The 26,296-nt window shown below is 42.4% G+C and overlaps 1 protein-coding gene across 4 annotated transcripts; it reads left to right on the top strand.

Annotated features, from left to right (window-relative positions):
- The first annotated feature begins 1,782 nt into the window (after positions 1-1,782).
- On the top strand, positions 1,783-24,600 carry LOC112219440 (E3 ubiquitin-protein ligase RNF34). 4 transcript variants are annotated; one of them, XM_024380676.2, is made up of 9 exons: positions 1,783-1,909; positions 2,114-2,149; positions 16,675-16,893; positions 18,649-19,029; positions 20,869-20,934; positions 21,130-21,331; positions 21,561-21,596; positions 21,797-21,838; positions 22,665-24,600. In XM_024380676.2, the coding sequence occupies exons 2-9, from the start codon at positions 2,141-2,143 to the stop codon at positions 22,847-22,849; spliced, it is 1,140 nt and encodes a 379-aa protein (XP_024236444.1). In that variant the 5' UTR covers positions 1,783-1,909; positions 2,114-2,140; the 3' UTR covers positions 22,850-24,600. The 4 variants fall into 4 exon arrangements, with proteins under 4 accessions (XP_024236444.1, XP_024236441.1, XP_024236443.1 ...); XM_024380673.2 differs by having other exon boundaries at positions 1,784-1,909; positions 18,595-19,029; XM_024380674.2 differs by having other exon boundaries at positions 1,788-1,914; positions 18,595-19,029.
- The last annotated feature ends 1,696 nt before the right edge of the window (positions 24,601-26,296 follow it).

The following is a 26,296-nucleotide window of genomic DNA, read 5'->3' as shown; positions in this document are numbered from 1 at the left end:
ACAGGCGTCCTTCCAAACTCAGTTGCCGTAGAGGAAGGAAACCACTCAGGGATTGTATCATGAGGCCAATGGTGACTTTAAAACATATACAGAGTGTAATGGCTGCAATAGGAGAAAACTGAGGATAGTTTCACAACGTTGTAGTTACTCCACAATACTAATGTAATTGACAGGGTGAAAAGAAGGAAGCCTGTACAGAATACAAAATTCCAAGACATGTATCCTGTTTGCAATAAGGCACTGACGTAAAACTGCAAAGAATGTGGCAAAGAAATTAACACAAGGTGGCCTAGTTATAGTTTTGACTTAAATCTACTTGAAATTCCATGGCAAGGCTTCAAAATGGTTGTCTAGTGATGATCAACAACCGATTTGACAGAGCTTGAATAATTTTTTAAAGAATAATGGGCAAATGTTGCACAATGCAGGTGTGGAAAGCTCTTAGAGACTTACCCAGAAAGATTCACAGCTGTAATCGCTGCCAAAGGTGGGTCTACAAAGTATTGACTCAGGGGTGTGAATGTGTTTGTAAATTAGATATTTATCTATTTAATTTCAATACATTTGCTAAGATTGCTCAAAACATCTTTTCACTTTGTCATGGGATATTGTGTTTAGATGGATGAGAGAGAAAAAAAATCTATTTAATCCATTTTGAAATCAGGCTGTAACACAACAAAATGTAGAATACGTGAAGAGATAGTGTATGAATACTTTCTGAAGGCACTGTATAAATAGCTTTTTGTTGTAGGGACAATTTATGGTACAAATGTCCCTAATATTTGGAACAAGCTAAATGTATTTTGGACAGGCTTACTGTTTACCCATAAGAAGTTTTAAAAAAAAAGCAACTTCTGAAGTATGTGGTTTTTGCAGGTTGTGGGTTATAGTGTACATATGCACCTCTCTGTGCATAGATTATTCTTTGTATGGCTAATGCTGTCTGCATAGGTTTGTTTATTTACTTGTTCTCTTTTGTGTAGGCCTAATGTTTTGTTGTGCTGTAATCTCTCCATTGCAGCATCTCTCTCTCTCTCTCTCTCTCTCTCTCTCTCTCTCTCTCTCTCTCAGCATCTGCAAGCCTAGGGCCCATTTGCATTTCTGATCACCCTGACACACACACAAACACACACTTGCTTGTTTCCCCTCCTACTTTGAAGTTTGTAGAGCCAGATGCATAGCCTCACATTTATTTGACATTGGTTTTAGAGATTAAGTGATCTGATTAAGTGTTTTGTGAAATAATACTTATTCAAGACATCAGATGAAAATCATGCAAAATATAGTAGATATTATTTGTTTCCCAAAGAAGTATGTTTTGTGTATGCATTACTGATAATCATAGGCGAATCAAATGACCATTCAGAGGTTCACTAGGCTCTATAATTTGTTTTAGACTTCTAGTGCAGTGAAGTGATCCGCAGATATGAAGCCACAGGTGTGTTCGATGGCTCTGAGTTTGGCTAAAATGAAATCATAGCCTACTGGGATATAACTCACCTGTGCACTGTGCACTAGTTTCATGTTCACCCCTAAACATGTTGCAACATAATCAAGTTAACATCTTAATAAAAAAATGCTGAAACAGCGTTTCATAAATTCCCAATTTCTAAATGAAATATCGATAGTGCACGGCGGGTTGCCCGTATCAAGACGTGCGCGTGTCTAAGGATAGTTTAGAACGCCTACTATGCGGCAATTGAAAAGGCGATTGGCTGGTAAAGATAACCGTACCTCAGGTTATTTGCTGATTGGTCCAGGGTGACTTGTACGTTGCGTTATGCTCATTCTGCAAATACACAGAGAGCTTCTGAGAGGGAAGACGTAATGGTGTGATTCCTTGTGCCCTTGCAATGGTCATCATTCTAATATTACTCGACAAATTCCAGAACCGGGAGTCGGAATGAAGGTATGGTAAGCCTATTGCAATGTCAAAGTGTCTGTGTTATTATATTTATGCACAACCGGCTTGCATTCTATCTATTTTACAACTTTCAATTACGGTTGTCGACAAAATATTTAAACAAAATGTCAATTTCATATGCAGTCAAACCCATGCAATGTTATAAAATTACAATACATGAATTATGTTGTTTTGTCGTTTGCTTTAAAGGGTTGCAAACTCTGATTATACGGATGCATGTATAAGGTGAGTAACATTCATGTTTTTACCGGTTGGAATATTTTCTCAGGGTTGAAATATTTATGTTGCGTTCTATTTATAATGGCATCCATATATGATATTATATGTTGATGGTCATGAGCGCTTTCTGACCCTCAGTCTGACACTAGTGGACTGTACCACTGTGCACCAGTGTCAGACTGGGACCACAGTGCGATGTCTATTCCATTTCCCAGCGTTAATCTGCTATAATGAGATCAGTATACTGCAGTCAATGAGTGAGGAAATATTTGTGAGATTTCTGGTCTGTTGATAAATAAATACCCGTACTTAGTTAGCCTTTGGACTCAGTAATCTCTACAACTCACTGACCGGTAGTGCTACAACAGGCGCGAACAATAACAATGGTGATGGTGAGGTGGAGGATGGATGATTATGAAAAATAACCCCCTTGCACTTTGTCAGTGAGAGTATCCAACTTGCGGGAAAGTTATTTACCACGTTTTAATTAACCACCTCTACCCCCTTTTTAAAAGTCCTGCTTCTTGCAACACTAATGAGTATCAGAATATAGAATTTGGAGTAAAGATGTTCTAAATTGAGCAATTATTTCCAATGGTAATGTTTGGCTCCGATCCAGCATATCAGTGTTATGTTATGCAGCAGGAAGTTGTCTTTGAAATTGCAATAGTATCACAAGGCGCTTTGCAAAGTAAACATACGGAGTTTATCCCCACCCATTGTAGGGAGGTGAATACTTTACAGTGAAGACGTACTGTATCTTCCTTGTATATGCAATGAAGGAACACATTGATGTTAGACAAGTGTCGATACAAATGCTGGCGGCTATGATTGTTCAAAGGCCTATCATAAACACATGTGTATTATTGCATGTTTGTGCAACATCTATATCTTCAGGTATGCCATATTGTCCTTGTTGTCTCAGTGCAGGTGAAAGGTCATCTGGTCTTCTTTCTGATCATGACAAACCATAATCTGTCCCAGAGAGAACGCCGTGATGTTTTGTTGACTAATCTGGTTTATATTGAAAATGAGCTTTTCAGTTCATGAGAAATGGAGGATGATAGCTGAAATACAGTACAACTCATGAATTGATACTGCATTCTGTTATTCAACATGACTTCTCTTGAGTTCCATTGAATTGTCATGGGGACTTGTTCGAGACAGGTCTGTTGCTCATTGGGGCATAATTGTTTTATTGTGCAAGAGAATTCACTCAGGATAGGTTGACTGCCATGACACAGTTCTGAAGTCCAAAATGGATTTGGACCTGTGAGAAGAGCTATGGTCTGTTGGAATGAAATGTGATACATACTCAGAAAGGTATCCGTTTATTAAATACAGCAGTCATACTGTATTTAATATCACAGGAGCAGACACACCACTTCGATTTTATTTCCTGCAAACAAAATATTCCCTGATCCAAATCACTATTTTTCATTAGTAGGAGCTGTCCTCTTCCACCCCAAGAGTAAGTGTTTGAAGCAGTTGTTCTTCACTTCTTCTTTTTTTGACTGCGTAAGAATGAGGTCTTATTTCTAGATGTGCCAACAGCCTTTAACCCATTTAATCTCATCAGTCACAATATTTTGGTACTTTAAAGGTTTTAGAGAAGTTAAAGTTGTACTTATCAACAAATAAGCAATATATTATGGTGTCTAGTATGATTCAGAGAAGTTTCATATGATTTCTCAAAATGGTCACAAGACCACAAGCAGAAATCTCCAAGGTGTCCTTTTCCTGACGAATTTGGCACCAGAAGTCTGTATTCAATAGCTTAAAAACTAAGAGTTTCATTCCAAATTTGTCTGTAAAATGTGCTTTTATTGTTTAAAGAAATTCTGAAATACATTGGTGTGTTTTTTCCCACAATCTAATCAGTATGTTTAAAATCTATCACTTGACGGTTTCATTTCAGAGAGACAAGTAATCATGTTTTTTTTTTTTAAATATCCGCCTCACTCTGAGAGGAAGAAGTAGTACTACTAGGTTTTACACAGTCAAAATGTAACAAATAACTACATTTCTAAAAAGAAAATAATAATTCAATACAGTAATATGAGGTCTATACATTGGACATTTTAGTCATTTAGCAGATGCTCTTATCCAGAGTGACTTACAGTAAGTGCATTCATCTGAAGATAGAGCTAGGTGAGACAACCACCTGTCACAGTCAAATATACAGGATACCAACATTCCATTCCAGCTAAACAAAGGATACATAGCATTTTGCACACCAAAAATAAAAACAACAGCTGAGAACAGTAATATTTTAAACACACATGAAGGGACCCATTAACACAAATGTGAAAAATTTGTTGAATAAGGCGTTTTGGGAATAAACTCTTCAAATACATTCATTTAAAAAATGTATATTTTTAAAAATTGTCTTTTGTAAATCTAATGTTTAAAGGGTCTAGTTTACATATGTGCCTTCATTTTTGATACATTGAATCCATGATGCTTGTGGCATATACATATCTTAGTGGTCACATTTGTGATCTAATTTAATATATATATTTTATCATAGCAGATGATTGCTTTTTTCAGTAGATTTAAGTTGAGTTGGGTAATGGATATACTTGATCAAGATTATTTTACAGATGGTTTTTCCATTAGCGTCAACATATGTTTATGGGGAATCGGGGAATTGGCCATGTGTGGACCCATAAACTGAATTAGTGTAATAACGTAACAAATATTTAATGTCAAAAGGTGTCTTTAGTGTCTCTTACACAATGGTAGACCTGGTTTATGTGAGTTTTGCTGAATAGTCACAAGGGTTGACCTGGTTTATCAGAGTACTGGGACATAGCCAATTATCTTGGTTCGTATGGGTATTTGGGCTGAGATATACAGGTGTAGATCTGGGTTATATTAGTATTGGGACTCAGTCAAAGGTGTAGACCTGGTTTGTACTGGAACTGAGGTGCAGGGGTAGACCTGGTTTACAGTTTATGAGTATTCAGGCTTTGCAACATGATATCATAGGAAAACGTCATCTTGGCACATTTTTGCAAAAAGGTAAAATGTCGAATTAGCTAATGTTTTCTTAATAGATTGCAGTCAATGGGAAAAGATGAGCGTCACAGGGTTGATATTTTTCCTAATACTTTGTAGTCATTGGGAAAAGATGGAATGTAACAAGGTTAATGTTTTTCTCGTTTATTTAATGTCTGCCTCTCACTATTTACTTCCTCTTTATCACCCCCTCATTCTCTTTTCACTCCCTCCCCCTTTTGTAAAACTCCTCCCACTCTCACCCTCTGTCTCTCTCCCCCTCCCTCTCTCTCCCCCTTCTCTCCCTCCTCTCCCCTCCATTCTCTTTCCCTCCTTTCCCTACGTCCACCTCCTCTCATCTCTCTATCCCTCTCTCTTCCCGTTCCTCCTTCACCTTCTCCCATTTTTTCTCCCTTTCCCTCCGTCCACCTTCTCTCTCTCCCTCCGCCACCTTTCATTATCTCTCCCTCCTTCTTTCCCTGCCTCCCCCTTCTCTTGCTCCCTCCTCTCTCCAACCTCTGTCTCTGTTGACACTCTCTTCCCCCCTCCTCTCTCTCTCCTCTCCCTCTTTCACCCTCTCCCCCATTCTCTTTCTCTCTCTCTCCCTCCCTCTTACCCCTCCATTTGATCTCCCTCCTTTCCCTCCCTCCATCCCCCTCCTCTCTATCCCCATCCCTCCTTCACCCTCTCTCTCCCCTTGCCTCACTTTTTCTTTCTCTCCTCCCCCTTCATTCTCTCTCCCTCCTTCTTTTCCTGCCTCTCCCTCCTCTTATCTCTCCCTCCACTCTCCCACAGACAGGCCGATAGACTGACAGACAGACAGGCAGGCAGGCCAGCAGTTAGACAGACAGACAGTCAGTTTCAAGTCAAAAAAAAGAAAAAAAATACCAATATCCTCTTCTGAATTCATTCAGGAATTCATAACAATGCTCTTAGTTTCTGACCTGCAAGACCATTGTGTCCAATGGTGGTGAAACATTATTTTGGGTCGATTGACTTTCATATGCCAGGTCCCCCAGTCACAAATATGTACAATTTGGGAAGATTCAACCTTTTTAACCCTTTGAAACTGCCCATATGACCCCCTATTAAGTCACTTTCTGTAATCATAGGATTAAATGTACAGCCTCCTGGGGACACTCTTTAATGATGCCCTGAGTTTCAAGTCTTTACGTTAAGAATTGACCGTTCTACAGAGGATGGAAGACAGTGTTTTTGTGTAACTGCAGGGAGAGAATGAAGGACCATGTTGAGGATGAATTAAGACACTTCCTTTTGCCACAGGAAGCTGAACCACAACACAGGGCATCCCTATAAGGTCACAATTGGTTGCGTGCAAGGACGATTAGCTATCTCAATCGCAGTTTACGGAGCTTTATGATTATGTGAGGGGTGTAGGTAATTTCTATGGAGAGAAATGCCTTGTTCTCTGTAGGACCAAGTATTCAATGTGAAGAGTTCATTTCACATGGTCAGATATAGGCTTGGGTTCATCGGTAGTCTCTGTTGAACGATCCCATGCGTGAATTTTGTTTCTAGCCTCAACCATTCTGCCAATGTCACTCAAAAGCACATTAACTCTAGTTCAGGCTTCAAGCGAGGCCTAACTTTCTCCCATGTAGTGGGGAGAGGGGCAAATTAATTAATTGTTAATTTGATTAAGGTTAGGGTTATGGCAATCTGTCACATTTATTTATAAAGCCATTTTTACATCAGCAGATGTTTGTACAGAAACACAGCCTAAAACCCCGAAGAGCATGCAATGCAGATGTAGAAGCATGGTGGCTAGGAAAAGCTTCATAGAAAGGCAGGAACCTAGGAAGAAACCTAGAGAGGAACCAGACTCTGAGGGGTGGCCAGTGTGTCTAGGGTTGAGGCATTAACCCTAGCTTCATGTCCACATTGCAGCTCAACCCTCAACCTAGCCTCAATCCTAATCTTAACTTCATATCAACTCCCGGCTCAACCCTAACTTCATATAAACTCCCAGCTCAACCTTATCTGTAACCCTGTCCCTAAATCTAACCTTAACCCACACTTCGTCTCCACATTTTGGCTCAACGCTTCTGCCGATGTCACTCAAAAGCACATTAACTCCTGATGATCAGGCTTCAAGTGAGGCCTACCTTTCTGCCATATGTAGTGGGGAGAGTGGGAATTTAATTTGAGTATGGGGGTTACCTGGCCTCCACAATCATCCGACCTCAACCCAATTGAGATGGTTTGGGATGAGTTGGGCCACAGTATGAAGGAAAAGCAGCCAACAAGTGCTCAGCATATGTGGGAACTCCTTCAAGACTGTTGGAAAAGCATTCCAGGTGAAGCTGGTTGAGAGAATGCCAAGAGTGTGCAAAGCTGTCATCAAGGCAAAGGGTGGCACCTTTGAAGAATCTCAAATATATTTGATTTGTTCAACACTTTTTTGGTTTCTACATGATTCCATATGTGCTACTTCATAGTTTTGTTGTCTTCACTATTTGTTGTCTTTCTATAATGTAGAAAATAGTCAAAATAAAGAACACCCCTTGAATGAGTAGGTGTGTCCAAACTGTTGACTGGTACTGTATATGTATAAGGAATTTGAAAATGATTTATACTTTTACTTAAGTATATTTTAGCAATTACCTTTAATTTTGATACTTACGTATATTTAAAACCAAATACTTTTAGACTTTTAACTCAAGTAATATTTTACTGGTGGACTTTCACTTTTACTTGACTCATTTTCTATTACGGTATCTTTACTTTTACTCAAGTATGAAAATTGGGTACTTTTTCCACCACTACAAAACGCTATATAATTTTAAAAAATTGAAATGTTGATATGTTCACTTTTATTGTATGAAGAACTTATGAAAGAGATTGGTGTGTTTTTTCACTATCTACTCATGGTATGGGGTTGTTCAATGACAGACATGCATTTGTTTGAAATCTATCACTTGATGGTTTCATTTCAGAGATAAATAATCATTTTATTTTGCTGAACAATATTCGCCTCACTCTCAGAGAAATGAGTAGTACTGATAGTTTATACACAGCCAAATGTAAAAAAACAAACATTTTGAATAAAGAACTGTACATTTCTGACATCAGTATAAACAGTATAGTAAAATGAGATCTGTAGGTAAAACATTTCCATTAGACATTTTTGTAATTTAGCAGATGCTCTTATCCATATTGACTCACAGTTAGTCCGTTGGGCTTAAGACAGCTTGGTGAGACAACGGCATGTCACGGTCAAATATATAGGATACGAACATTCCATTCCATCTAAAGAATGGATATATAGCGTTATTTTTTAATACGCATCTAAAATCTATGAATAAAAAAACAGTAGAGGAGAACAGTAATATTTTGCACACACATTAAGGTACCCATAAGCAATCATTTCTAGTAAAAAAACACAAATGTAAAGAATTGGTGGATTTTGCGTTTAGGAAGAAAACGTAAATTATTTGCACAGTTTGTCAACCTTGTCTGGTCTTTGTTCTTTAGGGAATGTCTTACACTGTCATATAGTCTGCAAAAAAGGATGATAGTGTCACGGTCGTCCTCCTCTTCATCTGAAGAGGAGAGGCGAGAAGGATCGGAGGACCAAAATGCGGCATGGTATGTGTTCATGATGAAATTTAATAAAGAAAACACTGAACACTGAAACACACTATACAAAACAATAAACAAATAACGACCGTGAAGCTAAATGAGAACTGTGATGACACAAGCAATCAACATAGACAATCACCCAAAAACAAACAATGCAACCCGGGCTACCTAAGTATTATTCTCAATCAGAGACAACTAATGACACCTGCCTCTGATTGAGAACCATACTAGGCCGAAACATACAAATCCCAAAATCATAGAAAAACAAACATAGACTGCCCACCCCAACTCACACCCTGACCATACTAAATAAATACAAAACAAAGGAAATTAAGGTCCGAACGTGACAGATAGAAGTCAAAGGTCAGAAGCATTTAATATCCCAATGCTCATCAGCAGGTTCAGCACATCATGAGATAGACATTTTAACAGTGTAGAAAACAGTCAAACATGACAGGTGGGGTTAAGGGCCCTAAATGCCCCCCCCCCATCAGATAAAACTGCCCACAACCAGGCATGTTATAGTAATTAATATTTCATCTTCATGATCAGTGGATGAGACATTAATAAGCACAAAGAAAGTGTAGATATTGGTAACAGAGTAGTGCACTGTAGTGTAACTCTTGTTTGCAGGTATCTCTTGTATGCTTTGGCAGTCCCTCCCTGCAGAGCTTACTGGGTGCTAATTGAGGTGACAGGGGAAAGCTCTGCCTCTGGCACTGGGCCAGATATGAGTGATTTTATGGCCAGACCGCTGTGCCTCATCCTGGTAAATCTAGCAGAAAAGAGGAGGAAGGGTGTAGTAATGGCCCACTGAGTGACTTTCCAAAGGGAAGGGGCGCAGCTGAGTCATGGTGGCTCATTTACATTTTAAAGTCGAGGGGTGTGAATACTGTAGCATTGACATGCAGTGCATTCGGAAAGTAATCGGACCCCTTGACTTTTTTCACATTTTGTTACATTACAGCCTTATTTTAAAATTGATTAAATAATTGTTTTTCCCCCTCATCAATGACAAAGGGAAAACAGTTTTTTAGAAATTTTGGGAAATGTATTACAAATAAAAAACAGAAACACCTCATTTACATAAGTATTCAGACCCTTTGCTATGAGTTGAAATTGAGCTCAGGTGCATCTTTTTTCTATTTATCATCCCTGAGATGTTTCTACGCCTTGATTGGAGTCCACCTGTGGTGAATTCAATTGATTGGACATGATTTGGAAAGGCAAACACTTGTCTATATAAGGTCCCAGAGTTGACAGTGCATGTCAGAGCAAAAACCAAGCCATGTGGGTGAAGGAATTGTCCGTAGAGCTCTGAGAGGATTGTGTCGAGGCACAGATCTGGGGAAGGGTACCAAAACATTTCTGCATTATTGAAGGTCCCAAGAACACAGTGGCCTCCATCATTCTTAAATGGAAGAAGTTTGGAACCACCAAGACTCTTCCTAGAGCTGGCCACCCGGCCAAACTGATCAATCGGGGAGGAGAAGGGCCTTGGTCACTCTGACAAAGCTCCAGAGTTCCTCTGTGGAGATGTGAGGACCTTCCAGAAGGACAACCATCTCTGCATCAATCCAATCAGGCCTTTATGGTAGATTGGCCAGACGGAAGTCATTCCTCAGTGAAAGGCACATGACAGCCTGCTTGGAATTTGCCAAAAGGCATCTAAAGACTTTCAGACCATGAGAAACAAGATTATCTGGTCTGATGAAACCAAGATTGAACTCTTTGGCCTAAAGGCCAAGTGTCACGTCTGGAGGAAACCTGGCACATCCCTACGGTGAAGAATGGTGGTGACAGCATCATGCTGTGGGGTGTTTTTCAATGGCAGGGACTGGGAGACTAGTCAAGATCGAGAGAAAGATGAACGGAGCAACTTACAGAGAGATCCTTGATAAAAACCTGCTCCAGAGCGCTCAGGACGTCAGACTGGGGCAACAGGACACACAGCCAAGACAACCCAGGAGTGGCTTCGGGAAGTCTCTGAATGTCCATGAGTGGCCCAGCCAGAGCCCGGACTTGAACCCAATCAAACATCTCTGGAGAGATCTGAAAATACCTGTGCAGCGACGCTCCCCATTCAACCTCACAGAGCTTGAGAGGATCTGCAGAGAATAATGGGAGAAACCCACCAAATACAGGTGTGCCAAGCTTGTAGCGTCATACTCCAGAAGACTTGAGGTTGTAATCGCTGCCAAAGGTGCTTCAACAAAGTACTGAGTAAAAGGTCTGAATACTTATGTAAATGTGATGTTTCAGTTTTTATTTTTTATACATTTGCAAAAATGTATAAACCTGTTTTTGCTTTGTCATTATGGGGTATTGTGTGTATATCCATTTTAGAATAAGGCTGTAACGTAACAAAATGTGGAAAAAGTCAAGGGGCCTGAATTTAAAATTGATTCAATTGTGATGTTTTTGTTACTGGCCTTCGTACAATACCCCCTACACACAATGTCAAAGTGGAATGATGTTTTTGTTACTGGCCTTCGTACAATATCCCCTACACAAATTAAAAGGAATTGTCCAATGTTTTTTTTTTTTAATGTAACAAATTAATTAAAAATGAAAAGCTGAAATGTCTTGAGTGATTAAGTATTCAACCCCTTTGTTATGGCAATACAAATGTGCTTAACAAATCACATAAGTGGCATGGACTCACTCTGTGAGCAATAATAGTCTTTAACATGATTTTGTTATGACTACCTCATTTCTGTATCCCACACATAAAATTATCTGAAAGTGGATATCAGTCTAGCAGTGAATTTCAAACACAAGTTTTACCACAAAGACCAGGGAGGTTTTCCAACTCCTCGCAAAGAAGGGCTCCTATTGGTAGATGGGTTAAAATAAAAAAAACAGACATTGAATATTTTTTGAGCATGGCGAAGTTATTAATTATACTTTGGATGGTGTATCAATACACCCAGTCACTACAAAGATACAGGCGTCCTTCCTAACTTAGTTGCCGGAGAGGAAGGAAACAGTTACAGAGTAATGCCTCCAGCGTGGCGCAGTGGTCTCAAGCACTGCATCACAGTGCTTGAGGCGTCACTACAGCCCCGGGTTTGATCCCAGGCCGACCGTGACCAGGAGACCCATGAGGCGGCACACAATTGGCCTAGCGTCATCTGGGTCAGGGGTGGATTTGGCCCATCGCGCTCTAGCAACTCCTTGTGGCGGGCTGGGCACCTGCAAGCTGACACTAGTGGCCAGTTGTATGGTGTTTCCTCTGACACATTGGTACGGCTGGATTCTGGGTTAAGCAAGCAGTGCGGCTTGGCAGGGTTGTATTTTGGAGGACTCATGGCTCTCGACCTTCGCCTCTCCCGAGTCTGTACGGGAGTGGCAGTGATGGGCCAAGACTACCAATTGGGTAAAATTAAATAAATAAAAAAATATAATAAAAAATTGTTACAGAGTTTAATTGCTGTTATAGGATCTACATTGTAGTTACTCCACAATACTAACCGAATTGACAGAGCGAAAAGAAGGAAGCCTGTACAGAATACAAATATTCCAAAACCTGCATCCTGTTTGTAATAAGGCCCTAAAGTACAACTGCAAAAAATGTGGCAAAGAAATTAACTTTATGTCCTGAATAAAAAGTGTTATGTTTGGGGCAAATCAAACACATCACTAAGTACCACTCTTCATATTTTCAAGCATGGTGGTGGCTGCATCATGTCATTGGCAAGGACTAGAGTTTTTTAGGATAAAAAGAAACTGAATAGAACAAGCACAGGCAAAATCCTAGAGGAAAACCTGGTTCAGTCTTCTTTCCAACAGACACTGGGAGACTAATTCACCTTTCAGCAGGACAATAACGTAAAACACAAGGCCAAATATACACTGGCTTACTAAGACAACATTTTAATGTTGAGTGGCCTAGTTAAAGTTTTCACTTAAGTAATGTGCAAATATTGTATAATCCAGGTGTGTAAAGCACTTTTCTTTTTTTCTTTATTTACCTTTATTTAACTAGGCAAGTCAGTTAAGACATTCTTATTTACACTTAGGGACTTACCCAGAAAGACTCACAGCTGTAATCGCTGTCATAGGTGATCCTATCATGTATTGACTCAGGGGTGTGAATACTTATGTTAATGAGATATTTCTGTATTTCGTTTTCAAGAAATTTGCTAACATTTCTAAAAACATGTTTTCACTTTGTCATTATGGGGTATTGTGCGTAGATGGGTGAGAAGTTTAGCTTTATTGAACCCATTGTGAATTCTGCCTGTAACACAAGACATTTTGCAATAAGTCAAGGTGTATGAATAGTTTCTGAAGGCAACAAAGCAAAATGTTATCAGGAAAACTGGAACTAGAAAGTGAGCTGCTGTTGTCCTTTCTGTTCAGTTTCACAACAAGCTTGTTGCTGTAATGTATTTCCGAGAAGACCTTCTCTTTCTCAGTGCAGTCAGTTCCACATATTCCATCTAGCCATCTGACATGCACTTATGTAACTGAGGTGAGATCACAGAGCACAGGGCAGGCCTGAGTATTGTGGCAGGTCATGGCTGAGCAGAGCTTTATTTGTGGACAGCGGCGACCCCTGCTCATAAAATATACACTGGCTTCTCTTCTGAACTCCGACAGAGCCACATACTGTATGCTCATGTCAGCTCTTGATTCCCCAGACCATGGAACAGAAGACATATTCTCTCTCTCTCCCTGCCCCTCCCTCATCCTCTCATCAGTATGCTCCAAGGAGCTACGTCTGAGATCACACCATCTTGGGTCTCAGGCTCTGGAGTGGACAGTCTTGCTGTCAGTAAAACATTGATCAGGAAAACATGTCACATGCACTGTACGGTCCTCTTATGGTCCTTGACCACACTAATATCCCTAGGTGCACCTACTCTACCAGGTCATAAGGCTGTCATAACTGAGAAATTACCCCACTGCTCCCACAGCAACCATAGAAGTCTTTATGTAGAGAAGATGTTTTCACTTTCCTCTCATCTGGTGTTTTTTGTCTATAAGAGCTGTGGTCACCTTCCTCTCTTCAGGTGTTTTTTGTCTATAAGAGCTGTGGTCACCTTCCTCTCATCAGGTGTTTTTTGTCTATAAGAGCTGTGGTCACCTTCCTCTCATCTGGTGTTTTTTGTCTATAAGAGCTGTGGTCACCTTCCTCTCTTCAGGTGTTTTTTGTCTATAAGAGCTGTGGTCACCTTCCTCTCTTCAGGTGTTTTTTGTCTATAAGAGCTGTGGTCACCTTCCTCTCTTCAGGTGTTTTTTGTCTATAAGAGCTGTGGTCACCTTCCTCTCTTCTGGTGTTTTTTGTCTATAAGAGCTGTGGTCACCTTCCTCTCTTCAGGTGTTTTTTGTCTATAAGAGCTGTGGTCACCTTCCTCTCATCTGGTGTTTTTTGTCTATAAGAGCTGTGGTCACCTTCCTCTCTTCAGGTGTTTTTTGTCTATAAGAGCTGTGGTCACTTTCCTGCTGCAATGTTGTTATTCATTAGATAATGGACAGAAATGTATTGATTAATCCCCTTCGGACTAGCTCATTAGGACAGGCTGTTTGGGCTCTGGTGTAGAGGTCGACCGATTATGATTTTTCAACGCCGATACCGATAGCGATTATTGGAGGACAAAAAAACGGATGCCGATTAATCGGCCGATTACATTTTTTTTCTTTTATTTGTAATGATGACAATTACAACAATACTGAATGAACACTTATTTTAACTTAATATAATACATCAATAAAATCAATTTAGCCTCAAATAGATAATGAAACTTGTTCAATTTGGTTTAAATAATGCAAAAACAAAGTGTTGGAGAAGAAAGTAAAAGTGCAATATGTGCCATGTAAGAAAGCTAACGTTTAAGTTCCTTGCTCAGAACATGAGAACATATGAAAGCTGGTGGTTCCTTTTAACATGAGTCTTCAATATTCCCAGATAAGAAGTTTTAGGTTGTAGTTATTAAAGGAATTATAGGACTATTTCTCCCTATACCATTTGTATTTCATATACCTTTGACTATTGGAATATCTTATAGGCACTTTAGTATTGCCAGTGTAACAGTATAGCTTCCGTCCCTCTCCTCGCTCCTACCTGGGCTCGAACCAGGGACACATCGACAACAGCCACCCTCGAAGCAGCGTTACCCATGCAGAGCAAGGGGAACAACTACTCCAAGTCTCAGAGCTAGTGACTTTTGAAACGCTATTAGCACGCACCCTGCTAACTAGCTAGCCATTTCACATCACATCGTTACACCAGCCTTATCTCGGGAGTTGATAGGCTTGAAGTCATAAACAGCAGAGCTGCTGGCAAAACGCACGAAAGTGCTGTTTGAATGAATGCTTATGAGCCTGCTGGTGCCTACCATTGCTCAGTCAGACTGCTCTATCAAATATCAAATCATAGACTTAATTATAACATAATAACACACAGAAATAAGAGCCTTTGGTCATTAATATGGTCGAATCCGGAAACTATCATCTCGAAAACAAGACGTTTATTCTTTCAGTGAAATATGGAACCGTTCCATATTTTATCTAACGGGTGGCATCCATCAGTCTAAATATTCCTGTTACATTGCACAACCTTCAATGTTATGTCATAATTACGCAGAATTCTGGCAAATTAGTTCGCAATGAGCCAGGCGGCACAAACTGTTGCATATACCCCGTCTCTGCGTGCAATGAACGCAAGAGAAGTGACACAATTTCACCTGGTTAATATTGCCTGCTATCCTGAATTTCTTTTAGCTAAATATGCAGGTTTAAAAATATATACTTCTGTGTGTTGATTTTAAGAAAGGCATTGGTGTTTATGGTTAGGTACACGTTGGAGCAACGACAGTCCTTTTTCGCGAATGCGCACTGCATCTATTATATGCAATGCAGGACAAGCTAGATAAACTAGTAATATCATCAACCATGTGTAGTTATAACTAGTGATTATGATTGTTTATGTTAAATACTAGCTAGCAACTTACCTTGGCTTCTTACTGCATTTGCGTAACAGGCGGGCTCCTCGTGAGGCAGGGGTTAGAGCGTTGGACTAGTTAACTGTAAAGTTGCAAGATTGAATCCCTGAGCTGACAAGGTAAAAATCTGTTGTTCTGTCCCTGAACAAGGCAGTTAACCCACTGTTCCTAGGCCGTCATTGAAAATAAGAATGTGTTCTTAACCGACTTGCCTTGTTAAATAAAGATTATATAAAGGTGTAAAAAAAAAAAAATCGGCAAAATCAGCATCCAGAATTACCGATATCCGATTGTTATGAAAACTTCAAATCGGCCATTCCGATTAAACGGTCAACCTCTACTCTGGTGCTTGACTCAGTCATTTTCAACCTCAAACAGACCCAAAGAGTTCTCATAATAATGTATTTGCAGCCAGCGTCCTGTCTTTTTTTGTGTCTTTCACCCTGTTCGTTCCAGTCTGAGACACTATTAAGTCTTTCTTCTGAAGCTCTATAAACCGTAACATCCGCCTCTGCTGCACCACTGTTCACAGGCCTCTGAATACGTTCTGTTCTGAATACGCCGGCTGCCGCCATGCACTGCTACACAATTTTCAATGCACTAGGATCCCGGAGACTGTATTACAATATTTCAATGCCTTTTGTAGAGGAACTCAGGAGCCACAAAGGCATGTAGTTCATTGAGGGGAAAGGTTGTTGAGCAGCGGGAAGATCACACTGAGGCATTGTGGGATTCAGGGACAAATGACAAATAAAGTGTGAAGTCTGCGATCCTTTCCCTTAGTGATGCGACCTGCAACAAAAGTTGTAAAAAAGGGATGAAATTGGGGCACTGTATTGATTGCATTGCAGGCTACTATGATTTCAGGACTGCCAAAGGCATATTGTTTATGAACCTACTGGGATGGATAATAGGACTCTAAACTAGGCATTCAAACTTGGAGAACAGACGTGCATGCTGTGTATGTTTGTGTCGTAGGCAGGGGCATCGTCCATGTGGGCATCATGCTGCGGGCTGCTGAACGAGGTGATGGGCACAGGGACGGTGCGCGGGCAGCAGCCAGGGTTCGGGGCCGGGGCGGGGCCCTTCCGCTTTGCCCCCAGCGCCGGGTACTCCACCTACCCCCCCACCAGCGCAGGGAGTGTAGGTCAGCTCTGCAAGGCCTGTGGGCTGGCCTTCTCTGTCTTCAGGCGCAAGGTAAGTGGTGAGGGGGATGATGTTTTTAGTGTGTAAAACAATGACGATGATGATGTTGTTTATGATGAGAACGCTGATGAGGACAGTGTGTAAGAAGATGAGGAGGAGGAGGAAGAATGCGCCCCTTAAAAATAAACAAATAAAACTAACTTCCATATGAAGTACTCAATCATAATGGCCACACCAGGGCACCAGCTTAGACTGCAGACAGGTAAATGGCAGAGTGTCTCTAGGCGTTGTCTGACAGTGTGGCATGCTGGGACAGCGATGGAAGCCCCTGGAGCGTTCTCTGAGCTTCCAGGCTCAGACTGCTCTATCAGCCCGCTCACACCTGTTGCTATGCCGATGGCAGATTCAGTCCCGGGTTATATTATAACCACACGTGTGTGTGTGTGTGTGGCTCAGCTTGATATTTGTGTCATGAAAGCAGAGGTTCAGGGGGATTAACACTGATGATTGAAGAATAGATCTGTCAGAGTGGTCCGCAGCTCATTTACACACCAATGACATGGAAAAATCTCCATTCAAACTGGCTGTCTGTCAGTCGATTCATCTGAATTGCCTCAGTAAACTGAGATAAGCTTGTGAATGTCATGAATATCTGGGCAATTTGCCATATAGTATTATTTAGATTTTATGTGCCAAGAAATGAGATAAAGTCCTCCTCTGTCCTAGAACATGGTGATGTCATAGGGAATCAAATCAAATTCCCTCTCTCCCTCTCTATTCCCTCGCTCTCTCCCTCTCTCCCTCTCTCTACTCCCTCTCTCTCTCTCTACTCCCTCTCTCCCTCTCTCTACTCCCTCTCTCTCTCTATTCCCTCGCTCTCTCTCTCTACTCTCTCTCCCTCTCTCTACTCCCTCTCTCCCTCTCTCTCTATTCCCTCTCTCTACTCCCTCTCTCCCTCTCTCTCTCTACTCCCTCTCTCTCTCCCTACTCCCTCCCTCTCCCTACTCCCTCTCTCCCTACTCCCTCTCTCCCTACTCCCTCCCTCTCCCTACTCCCTCTCTCACTCTACTCCCTCTCTCTCTACTCCCTCTCTCTCTACTCCCTCCCTCTCCCTACTCCCTCCCTCTCTCTACTCCCTCCCTCTCTCTACTCCCTCCCTCTCTCTACTCCCTCTCTCTCTCTCTCTCTCTCCCTCTCCCTCTCCCTACTCCCTCCCTCGCTCTACTCCCTCTCTCTCTCTACTCCCTCTCTCTCTCTACTCCCTCTCCCTCTCTCTACTCCCTCTCTCTACTCCCTCTCCCTCTATCTACTCCCTCTCTCTACTCCCTCTCCCTCTCTCTACTCCCTCCCTCTCTCTCGACTCCCTCTCTCTCTACTCACTCTCTCTCTCTCTCCCTCTCTCCCTCTCTCTACTCCCTCTCTCTACTCTTCCTCTCTCTACTCCCTCTCTCTCTCTATTCCCTCACTCCCTCACTCTCTCCCTCTCTCTATTCCCTCTCTCCCTCTCTATTCCCTCGCTCTCTCCCTCTCTCTACTCCCTCTCTCCCTCTCTCTACTCCCTCTCTCTCTCTCTCCCTCTCTCCCTCTCTCTACTCCCTCTCTCTCTCTATTCCCTCACTCTCTCTCTCTACTCTCTCTCCCTCTCTACTCCCTCTCTCCCTCTCTCTCTATTCCCTCTCTCTACTCCCTCTCTCTACTCCCTCTCTCTACTCCCGCTCTCTACTCCCTCTCTCTACTCCCTCTCTTTCTCAGCACATTTGCTCGGACTGTAAGAAGAGTTTCTGTGCCCTGTGCTCGGTGCTGCAGGAGAACCTCCGCTGCTGCACCACCTGTCACCTCCTGCGCGGCACGGCCTTCCAGAGACCACAGCTCATGGCGCTGCGCGTTAAAGACCTGCGCCAGTACCTGCTGCTGCGCAACATCCCCACAGACACCTGCAGGGAGAAGGAGGACCTGGTGGACCTGGTGCTCTGCCACCTGGAAGCAGGGGAAAACACCTCCACACAAGGAGCTGTAGAGGAGGAGGAGGAGGAGGACACAGACAGCCTGCACTCCCTCCCCCACTCCCTCCACGCCTCGCCCCCCTCAGCCACACGACGCTCCGCCTCGGAGCAGTCGGTGCTCTCTGCCTCCCAGGGAGACGCTCCTCTCAGCCGGAGTGACAGCTCAGGGACCGCTCAGAGCCAGGTGTGACGACACACAACACACACACACACAACACACTCACACACCCACACACTCACACACGCATGCACAGTCGCACACGCACGCGGACACACACACACAACACATCCACACACACAACACACTCACACACGCACGCCAACACACACACACACAAAACTTGGTCCCATTCCCTCACGTCTGCCCCCCTCCGTTACTGCCTTCCCTGCTCTTTTGACATCTGTCCTACTTGTTTCAAAGCTAATTAATGTGAAGCTTGACGAGCACATGGCACGGATGTGGGAAGCATATTTGTCAGTGTGAAGTCACAGCTAAGCATAACAATCAGCAACGTGCAATCTGTTCTAGATCTCTAGTGCTGGTTTGTAGGACTATGATTGTCCCCAGTCCTACTGAAAGTAACCCCCTGGGAAAACCATGTAGGCTAAATATAGGAGCATAAAAAGCTCCCAAGCGGTCTAGTAATTGCAGTGTAGTATTGCAGTCAGGCCCTGTTCTTTGCAGCCAGAAAAAAAAGCCAGTTTGATACAGTCTGGTGCTGTGTGTGTTTGACATGAATGAGGTGCCTCACTCACACAGGCAAAAGCCCAGCGCCACTGCAGTGAGCTGACGTCCACTTGACTGACTGCTGGAAACAGCTGCGTTTACAGTGTCACCCTGGGAGCTGGGGCCAGTCAGCAACAGTCAAGGCTTAAACCGTTTGCCTGTTAAGCTGAGTCGGTTATGTCACGCTCAGTCGCACACAGGCTGGCTTCTGATTCCTCTCAACCGCACAGCTGTAACTGAGAAGACAGAGAGAAAGAGAAAGACAACAGTACTTCTCACATCTCTGTCCCTGGGGTCATCTTCGGCATCCCAAACATCAACATCCTCCTATTGTGATACCGCTAGCACTGTCTTTGCTGCTATCGAGGAGAGATGTACTCTGACAGTGATGTGTGGTTGTCTCACCAACTATCTTAAGATGAATGCACCAACTGTAACACCCTCGGCTGGTTATGGGCATCGCTGGTGCCCGGTGCTTGCACAGCGGTTCGATCGTTCGAGCGTGACATCTGGGCTGGGGAGGCTAGCACGCCACCAACAGGACTGCTGATGCATTATTAACGCAGGTGCATGCTGGGAGCCTGCTGGCTTATTGGTCCAGCGGAATGTGACGGAGGGAGCGCGTGTGTGTGCATGTACGACCAGGGACGTCAGCGTCCCCCGACCCCTACACACCCATCCCTCATTGTGATGTCACACCAGAAGAATGCCCGGCGCCTGCACCATTAGCTAACTGCTTTATGTGCTATGGTCCAGTGGAGACATAGACGAGGGGAGTCTAGGCTACTCTCTTCATTGCACAGAAAGGGCTGAGTTAATGCAGGGCAATATGCCGCAAGCCAAACGCATTCTCACCAGACTCACTCTGCGTTTTTGCTGCATCCCTGCCCAGACCATTGGATTCTGGTCGCAGGCAAACTCCTAATAAAGCCATCGCCTTCAAGAAAGGGAATAGTTAACCACTGATTTGAAGATTAGAAGAAGCAAATGATGCTGAATACTAAGTGGAACACGGGCAACCTTTTAGAGGACACGCCTCCATACCGAATTTCCTTATCAGACATTTTAAGAGAGCCATCAAATATCAATGGGATCAACTGCAAGTGGAAGTCTCGTGATTAGAGCCCCACCCTGTGGTGTTTTATAGACATTCTGATTTGTGGGCGAAAGAGTGAGGAGCATCCTGTCGGGGGGAAACACAAGTATTTCAAAGCTGCTTATCTGCTTTCATACCATTTCAAAAACTGAATCTGACCGTCTTTTTGATCTATGTTTTGTTTTCTGTGGAAACCCCAGCCGCATGGGGAAGCTCCAACCATCCCCCTCCTGCACCTGGAACCTGCCAGGGAACCTACCATAGAGGTGAGACAGCCAGCTCTGCCTCTGTCTCCCCGCATGTGTTTAACTGAAGAGAACTCACTGACCCACTCTTGTGAGAGGATTCACTCTGTGCTATTTGCTTCAATGACCATGGCGTTCACTACAAAAACCTAGTCGTAGTTGAACTTGTTGGCTTGCACATGTTTTCTGAAGGGCCTCCTCTTCTCTCTCTGGTAGGTCAGTCCGGTGACGCAGAGGAGGATGCGGGCCTCTTTGTCTGACCTGGATAATGAGGGGGACATTGAGAGCCTGTCTGTTCGGCAGCTCAAAGAGATTCTGGCCCGTAACTTTGTCAACTACTCTGGCTGCTGTGAGAAGTGGGAGCTGATAGAGCGGGTACATCGGCTCTACAGGGAGAACGAGCAGAACAGGAAGTCCAGTAAGCACCACGTTGAATCATTTCCTCCTTCACCAACCAACCTTAACCTCACCCAGAACCCATAGTGATCCTGTTAATAACGACCATTGTAGCTTATCAATCTCCAGTTAAACCCTATTTTCAACCATATAGAAACTGTCCAAGTTGAAACATCTTTTTTTGATTGGTGTTATTTACAGTTCCAGATACAGCACAGTATTAAAAATGCATTTCTTGATTTTTATTTTAGTGGAAAATGTCAGTAACATCAACAGCATGACCGCAGGTGAGCATTCAACTCTATCGTTGGGTTGTATATAACATGCACATATTTGTGTGGAAGTGTGACTTCTCATTCACTGCTGGATCAGATGACTTGTGTACAAGAGTTGTTCTCAGTACTACGTGAGGTGGAAGAATTGGAGTAAGAGCTTGTATCCTGTTAGAATCACTAATGGCTCTTTTGGTATGTGCTTTCATTCTAAGTGGTGGCATATCCTCCACCTATATGCACTGGTGCAGTGGGAGGTAAGGCATTATTGAGTAAAGCATGTCTAACTCCACCATCATCCCACCTGCAAAACCACAGAGTGCTCAGCACTGTCTTAAAATACAACTCTCCATATTGATGCATGCTGAAGTCTAATTCCCGTCGGATCCTGATCATATTTCCCGGCATGGTTCCATGTTGTTCTCATTCCCATCATCTCATTAGTACTGAAGGCTTGTCGTTCATCCTGTCATTAACGCGGTCCCTAACAACTCTTACCTCGTTACGACCCGTCATATTATTTGAATCCCACCATCTTCATCAGGTTTCATTGTAGTGCAGGTCTTTGAGACACCCTTCCTAATAATATAAAGGGCTTGAGGGTTGCATTATACCCTGCTGTTTAACACACTAAGTGTTGTTCTGGAGAGAGACCAGTTAACCCTGCTGTTTAACACACTAAGTGTTGTTCTGGAGAGAGACCAGTTAAACCTGCTGTTTAACACACTAAGTGTTGTTCTGGAGAGAGACCAGTTAATCCTGCTGTTTAAACTGACTATTGACGCACTACATACACCATGTAGCTACTGATCAGAGGAGGCTGGTGGGAGGAGCTATAGGAGGATGGGCTCATTGTAATGGCTGGAATGGAATGAATGGAACAGGTATCAAACAGATCAAATATATGGAAACCACGTGACTCTGTTGCAATTATTCCATTCCAGCCATTACAATGAGCCCGTTTTCTGAGGGCTCCACTGCTACCGATGTAGGGTATGTGAATGAACCAGAGAAGACGGCCATCCTCAGGCTGCGTACTGCGTAGGGTAATGCTGTTTCCTCATACCTTGTTTCTCTCCACAGATAGTATGAAGGCTCAGCTGGCCTCTGATGATCACCTGTGTCGCATCTGCATGGACGCTGTGATCGACTGTGTGCTGCTGGAGTGCGGCCACATGGTCACCTGTACCAAATGTGGGATGAGGATGAGCGAGTGCCCCATCTGCAGGCAGTACGTGGTGCGGGCCGTGCACGTCTTCAAGTCTTAACTCTGCCGTGGGCGAGCATTTCAGCCGAGGACATTGAACCTGCGGCAGAGTGTGCACATGCTCGAAAACCTGAATCTGTAGTGAGGGAGTGTGAATGGGCTGTGCACGTTTCCAAGGATGCAACAGACGTGCACATCCTCCAGTTGAAATGACATGCAGAGCAGACAGCTTCACACAGCCTAACTTCTATTACTAGAACTACAAGTCCCACTCCCCCCCCAGTGATGGTCTGGACCCCACTGGCTGCACTGACTGACCTTCTACAGGTCTTTAGTGTAACACACAATGAACCGTTCCAAAAAATAACTACAATATCTTATTTTACAGTGCTTCATTTCAGTTTGTAGCATTTTAAAAAAAACAACGTATAACGTATAAATAAACAACGTATAACGTATAAACGTATAAATAACCATGGAGTGGAGTTGGTCCCATGGATGCTTGAATTGGATGTGATCGTTCATGATGAGTGGCTGAGGTGATCAAGGTGGAAATGATGACGATATCCCAGGGTTAGAGTCGATATGGTTTACACACTCCTGTCACACCAGGCTATACTGTACGTATCTCCTTCACTGTTCTTTAGTATGTGCAATATAAAAATAAAAATAAAAGACTTCTATGTGTGAGTGAGGGACTGTCTGTCTATAAACCAGTCTGTATGTTTCTGTGCTGTTTCGTTCTACACACACATCGTAGGGTGTTTTAGGTGCCAAACTTCACACCACAACTACAGTACATTACTGATGGCATAGAAACCGCAATCAGACAAGTGCCACTCCTCACTTCAGGCCGTGCATTGTAGATTGGAGCAGCATCCAACCCAAACTCAAATTAATCAAATGTGTTCAAGCTCCGTGATTGGTTAGATTGTAGGGAAACACTTGAGCCACATTGCTATGGGTTAGTAAGGGGCTTCAGTTCAGAGTTATTCCACCCATCTCTTCTTGCATGTGTTTAGTCAGTCACAAGTGATATCACATTATGATCAATATGTACTATGTTGATGATCTTGTTTGGCTTGGATAAGGCTCCCGTCTACTGCACGCTGTCTACTGTGGTAACATGCCACTGTGGCTGGGTCATCCCGTGCTTTATATTCCTGTGCTCTGTGTCGCTTTTATTAAAGTCAGGCATGACTGGCAATGTGTCTCTGCCATTTAATTAAGCAATATCATGCCATTTATTTTTCCATAGGTGTTTTGTCCGCTTGTGTTGTCCATTGGCCGTGTTCAACTCGAGAAGTAGGTAATCGGTGCCTATACTTAAACATATATTTTATCATGTTGTGGGTGTGTCTTGTGATATCTCTAATATTTTTTTACGAGAATAAAAAGGAAGCATAACCTAAGTCTATTCTACATTAACCAGTTAATAAAATACAGCTTCTGTTCTTTCAGATTTTTTGAATGACTTTAAAAAAAAAGTAGCTACTGATGCCTGTGGTACGTTATAGCAGAAAAGCTTATTGCTGTATAATGTATTGCATATGATATCTAATATTGTTGTTTACTGATATGTAATCTATAGACAAATATATTTTTCCATTTGCTTTGGAAGTCTTATATAATTTATGAGCATTAATTGATATTTTTGAGAGGTTGAATTGCAATTTTTTTCAGAATGTAAATGCACTTATTTTGATCAGATGAATATGATGTTCTGCCAATCAAAAACAGAGCACTTACTGATCATGTGACAGCTCACAATTAAAGTTCTCTCCTTTTCCTTTGGAGAATTTCTTGTTCTTACCTGCTGGGATCCATTTATACATCACGCACGGTAGCGAACTCTGTCACTGTGTTTACATGTTTGTTTATTGTAATCCTGCTACTTCTCAAAAAAGATGCCACTTGTAGGCAGCTATATGATATTAAAGTATAATGAGTTATATGGGCATTCAATGGAATCCTGGATCTTTGAACTTCTTATTTTGGTCATTACAAGATTATACCATAAAATAATAAGCAAAGATCCTGTAATTCTTTTAACACACTTCTTGCTGTATCCGACTGGCTACCATCAATGAATTGTTTATTCCCAGTTTAATGAATGCAATATTGACGGAATGGCATACTACTCTAGATTTGATGTTTAAGGTATTTATTTCAGAACCTAAAAAACATTCATAGATACTCCAATGTATGACATTTTAAACATATTTCACACATGTTTTGTTTACATATTGCACAGACTGGTTATGAACAAAAAGATCAATTAAGACGATTGTGGGGGAAAAAAAGTGACCAAAAATAGAGAGCTCGGTATTTAGGATGAGTTTTTAATAACTCAAAAGTCACAAACTAGTTTCTCTAAGCGGAAGATTTACAGTATATACAGTTGAACCAATTATATACTAATACATTTCCCAACCACACAGGGAAGACACGGTGATTGGTAGTTAGACCTGTCCACATACAAAAAGGAGATTTATCAAAACATCGATTAGGAGCCCCTAGTAGTCATACTTTTGTCATTTCCTGTACATACCCTTTTTTTATACACTCAGTGTATATAGTCTAATAATAGCCTGCATACACAAAAAAAGCCACTACTTACAACCAGTGTAATTAAGGTATAATATAAAAGTAGTTAGTTACCTGTCAGACACTGACCGTACAGTACCCAGTAGTACAGTAGATCATATACACTGAATGTACAAAACATTAGTAACTCCTGGCTCTTCTCCAAAACAGACTGACCAGGTGAATACAGGTGAAAGCTATGATCCCTAATTGATGTCACTTATTAAATCCACTTCAATTAGTGTAGATGAAGGGAGGAGACAGGTTAAAGAAGGATTTTTAAGCCTTGAAACAATCGACACGTGTGTGTATGCCATTCAGAGGGTGAATGGGCAAGACAAAAGATTTAGTGCCTTTGAACCACAGGAGGCTTTGGAGGGGAGGACGGCTCATAATAATGGCTGGAAAGGAGTCAATGGAATGGGTATCAAACACATGGGAATCATGTTTGATACCATTCCATTTATTCCGTTCCAGCCATTACTATGAGCCCCGTCCTCCCCAATTAAAGTGCCGCCAGCCACCTATACTTTGAACGGGGTATGGTAGTCGGTGCCAGACGCACCGGTTCGAGTGTCAAGAACTGCAACGGCGCTGGGTTTTTCACACGACAGTTTCCAGTGTGTATCAAGAATGGTCCAACAGCCAAAGAACATCCAGCCAACTTCACACAACTGTGGGGAGCATTGGAGAGAAAACATAGGCCAGCACCCCTGTGAAACGCTTTCGACAGCTTGTAGAGTCCATGGCCTGAAACTGAGGGTGTCCCTAATGTTTTGTACACTCAGTGTACATACTGTATTGGTTTTATTCAAAAGCAAGTGTCTACTTAAAACGTGCATCCATAGGTGTGGGAATCCCTTGTGAAAAAACAACACAGACCATGATAATGTCACACCGGCCTGGTATATGAAGACGGACA

This window comes from Oncorhynchus tshawytscha, linkage group LG20 (genome assembly GCF_018296145.1).
Source record: "Oncorhynchus tshawytscha isolate Ot180627B linkage group LG20, Otsh_v2.0, whole genome shotgun sequence".
Taxonomy (NCBI): domain Eukaryota; kingdom Metazoa; phylum Chordata; class Actinopteri; order Salmoniformes; family Salmonidae; genus Oncorhynchus; species Oncorhynchus tshawytscha.
This window is presented reverse-complemented; position numbering and strand designations above follow the sequence as displayed.

Excerpts from the sequence above, each read along its gene's own strand:
- LOC112219440 (XM_024380673.2), top strand. Across the intron at positions 20,935-21,129 it reads CCAGGGAACCTACCATAGAG|GTCAGTCCGGTGACGCAGAG; the intron begins GTGAGACAGCCA and ends TCTCTCTGGTAG. Across the intron at positions 21,597-21,796 it reads CATCAACAGCATGACCGCAG|TGGTGGCATATCCTCCACCT; the intron begins GTGAGCATTCAA and ends TTTCATTCTAAG.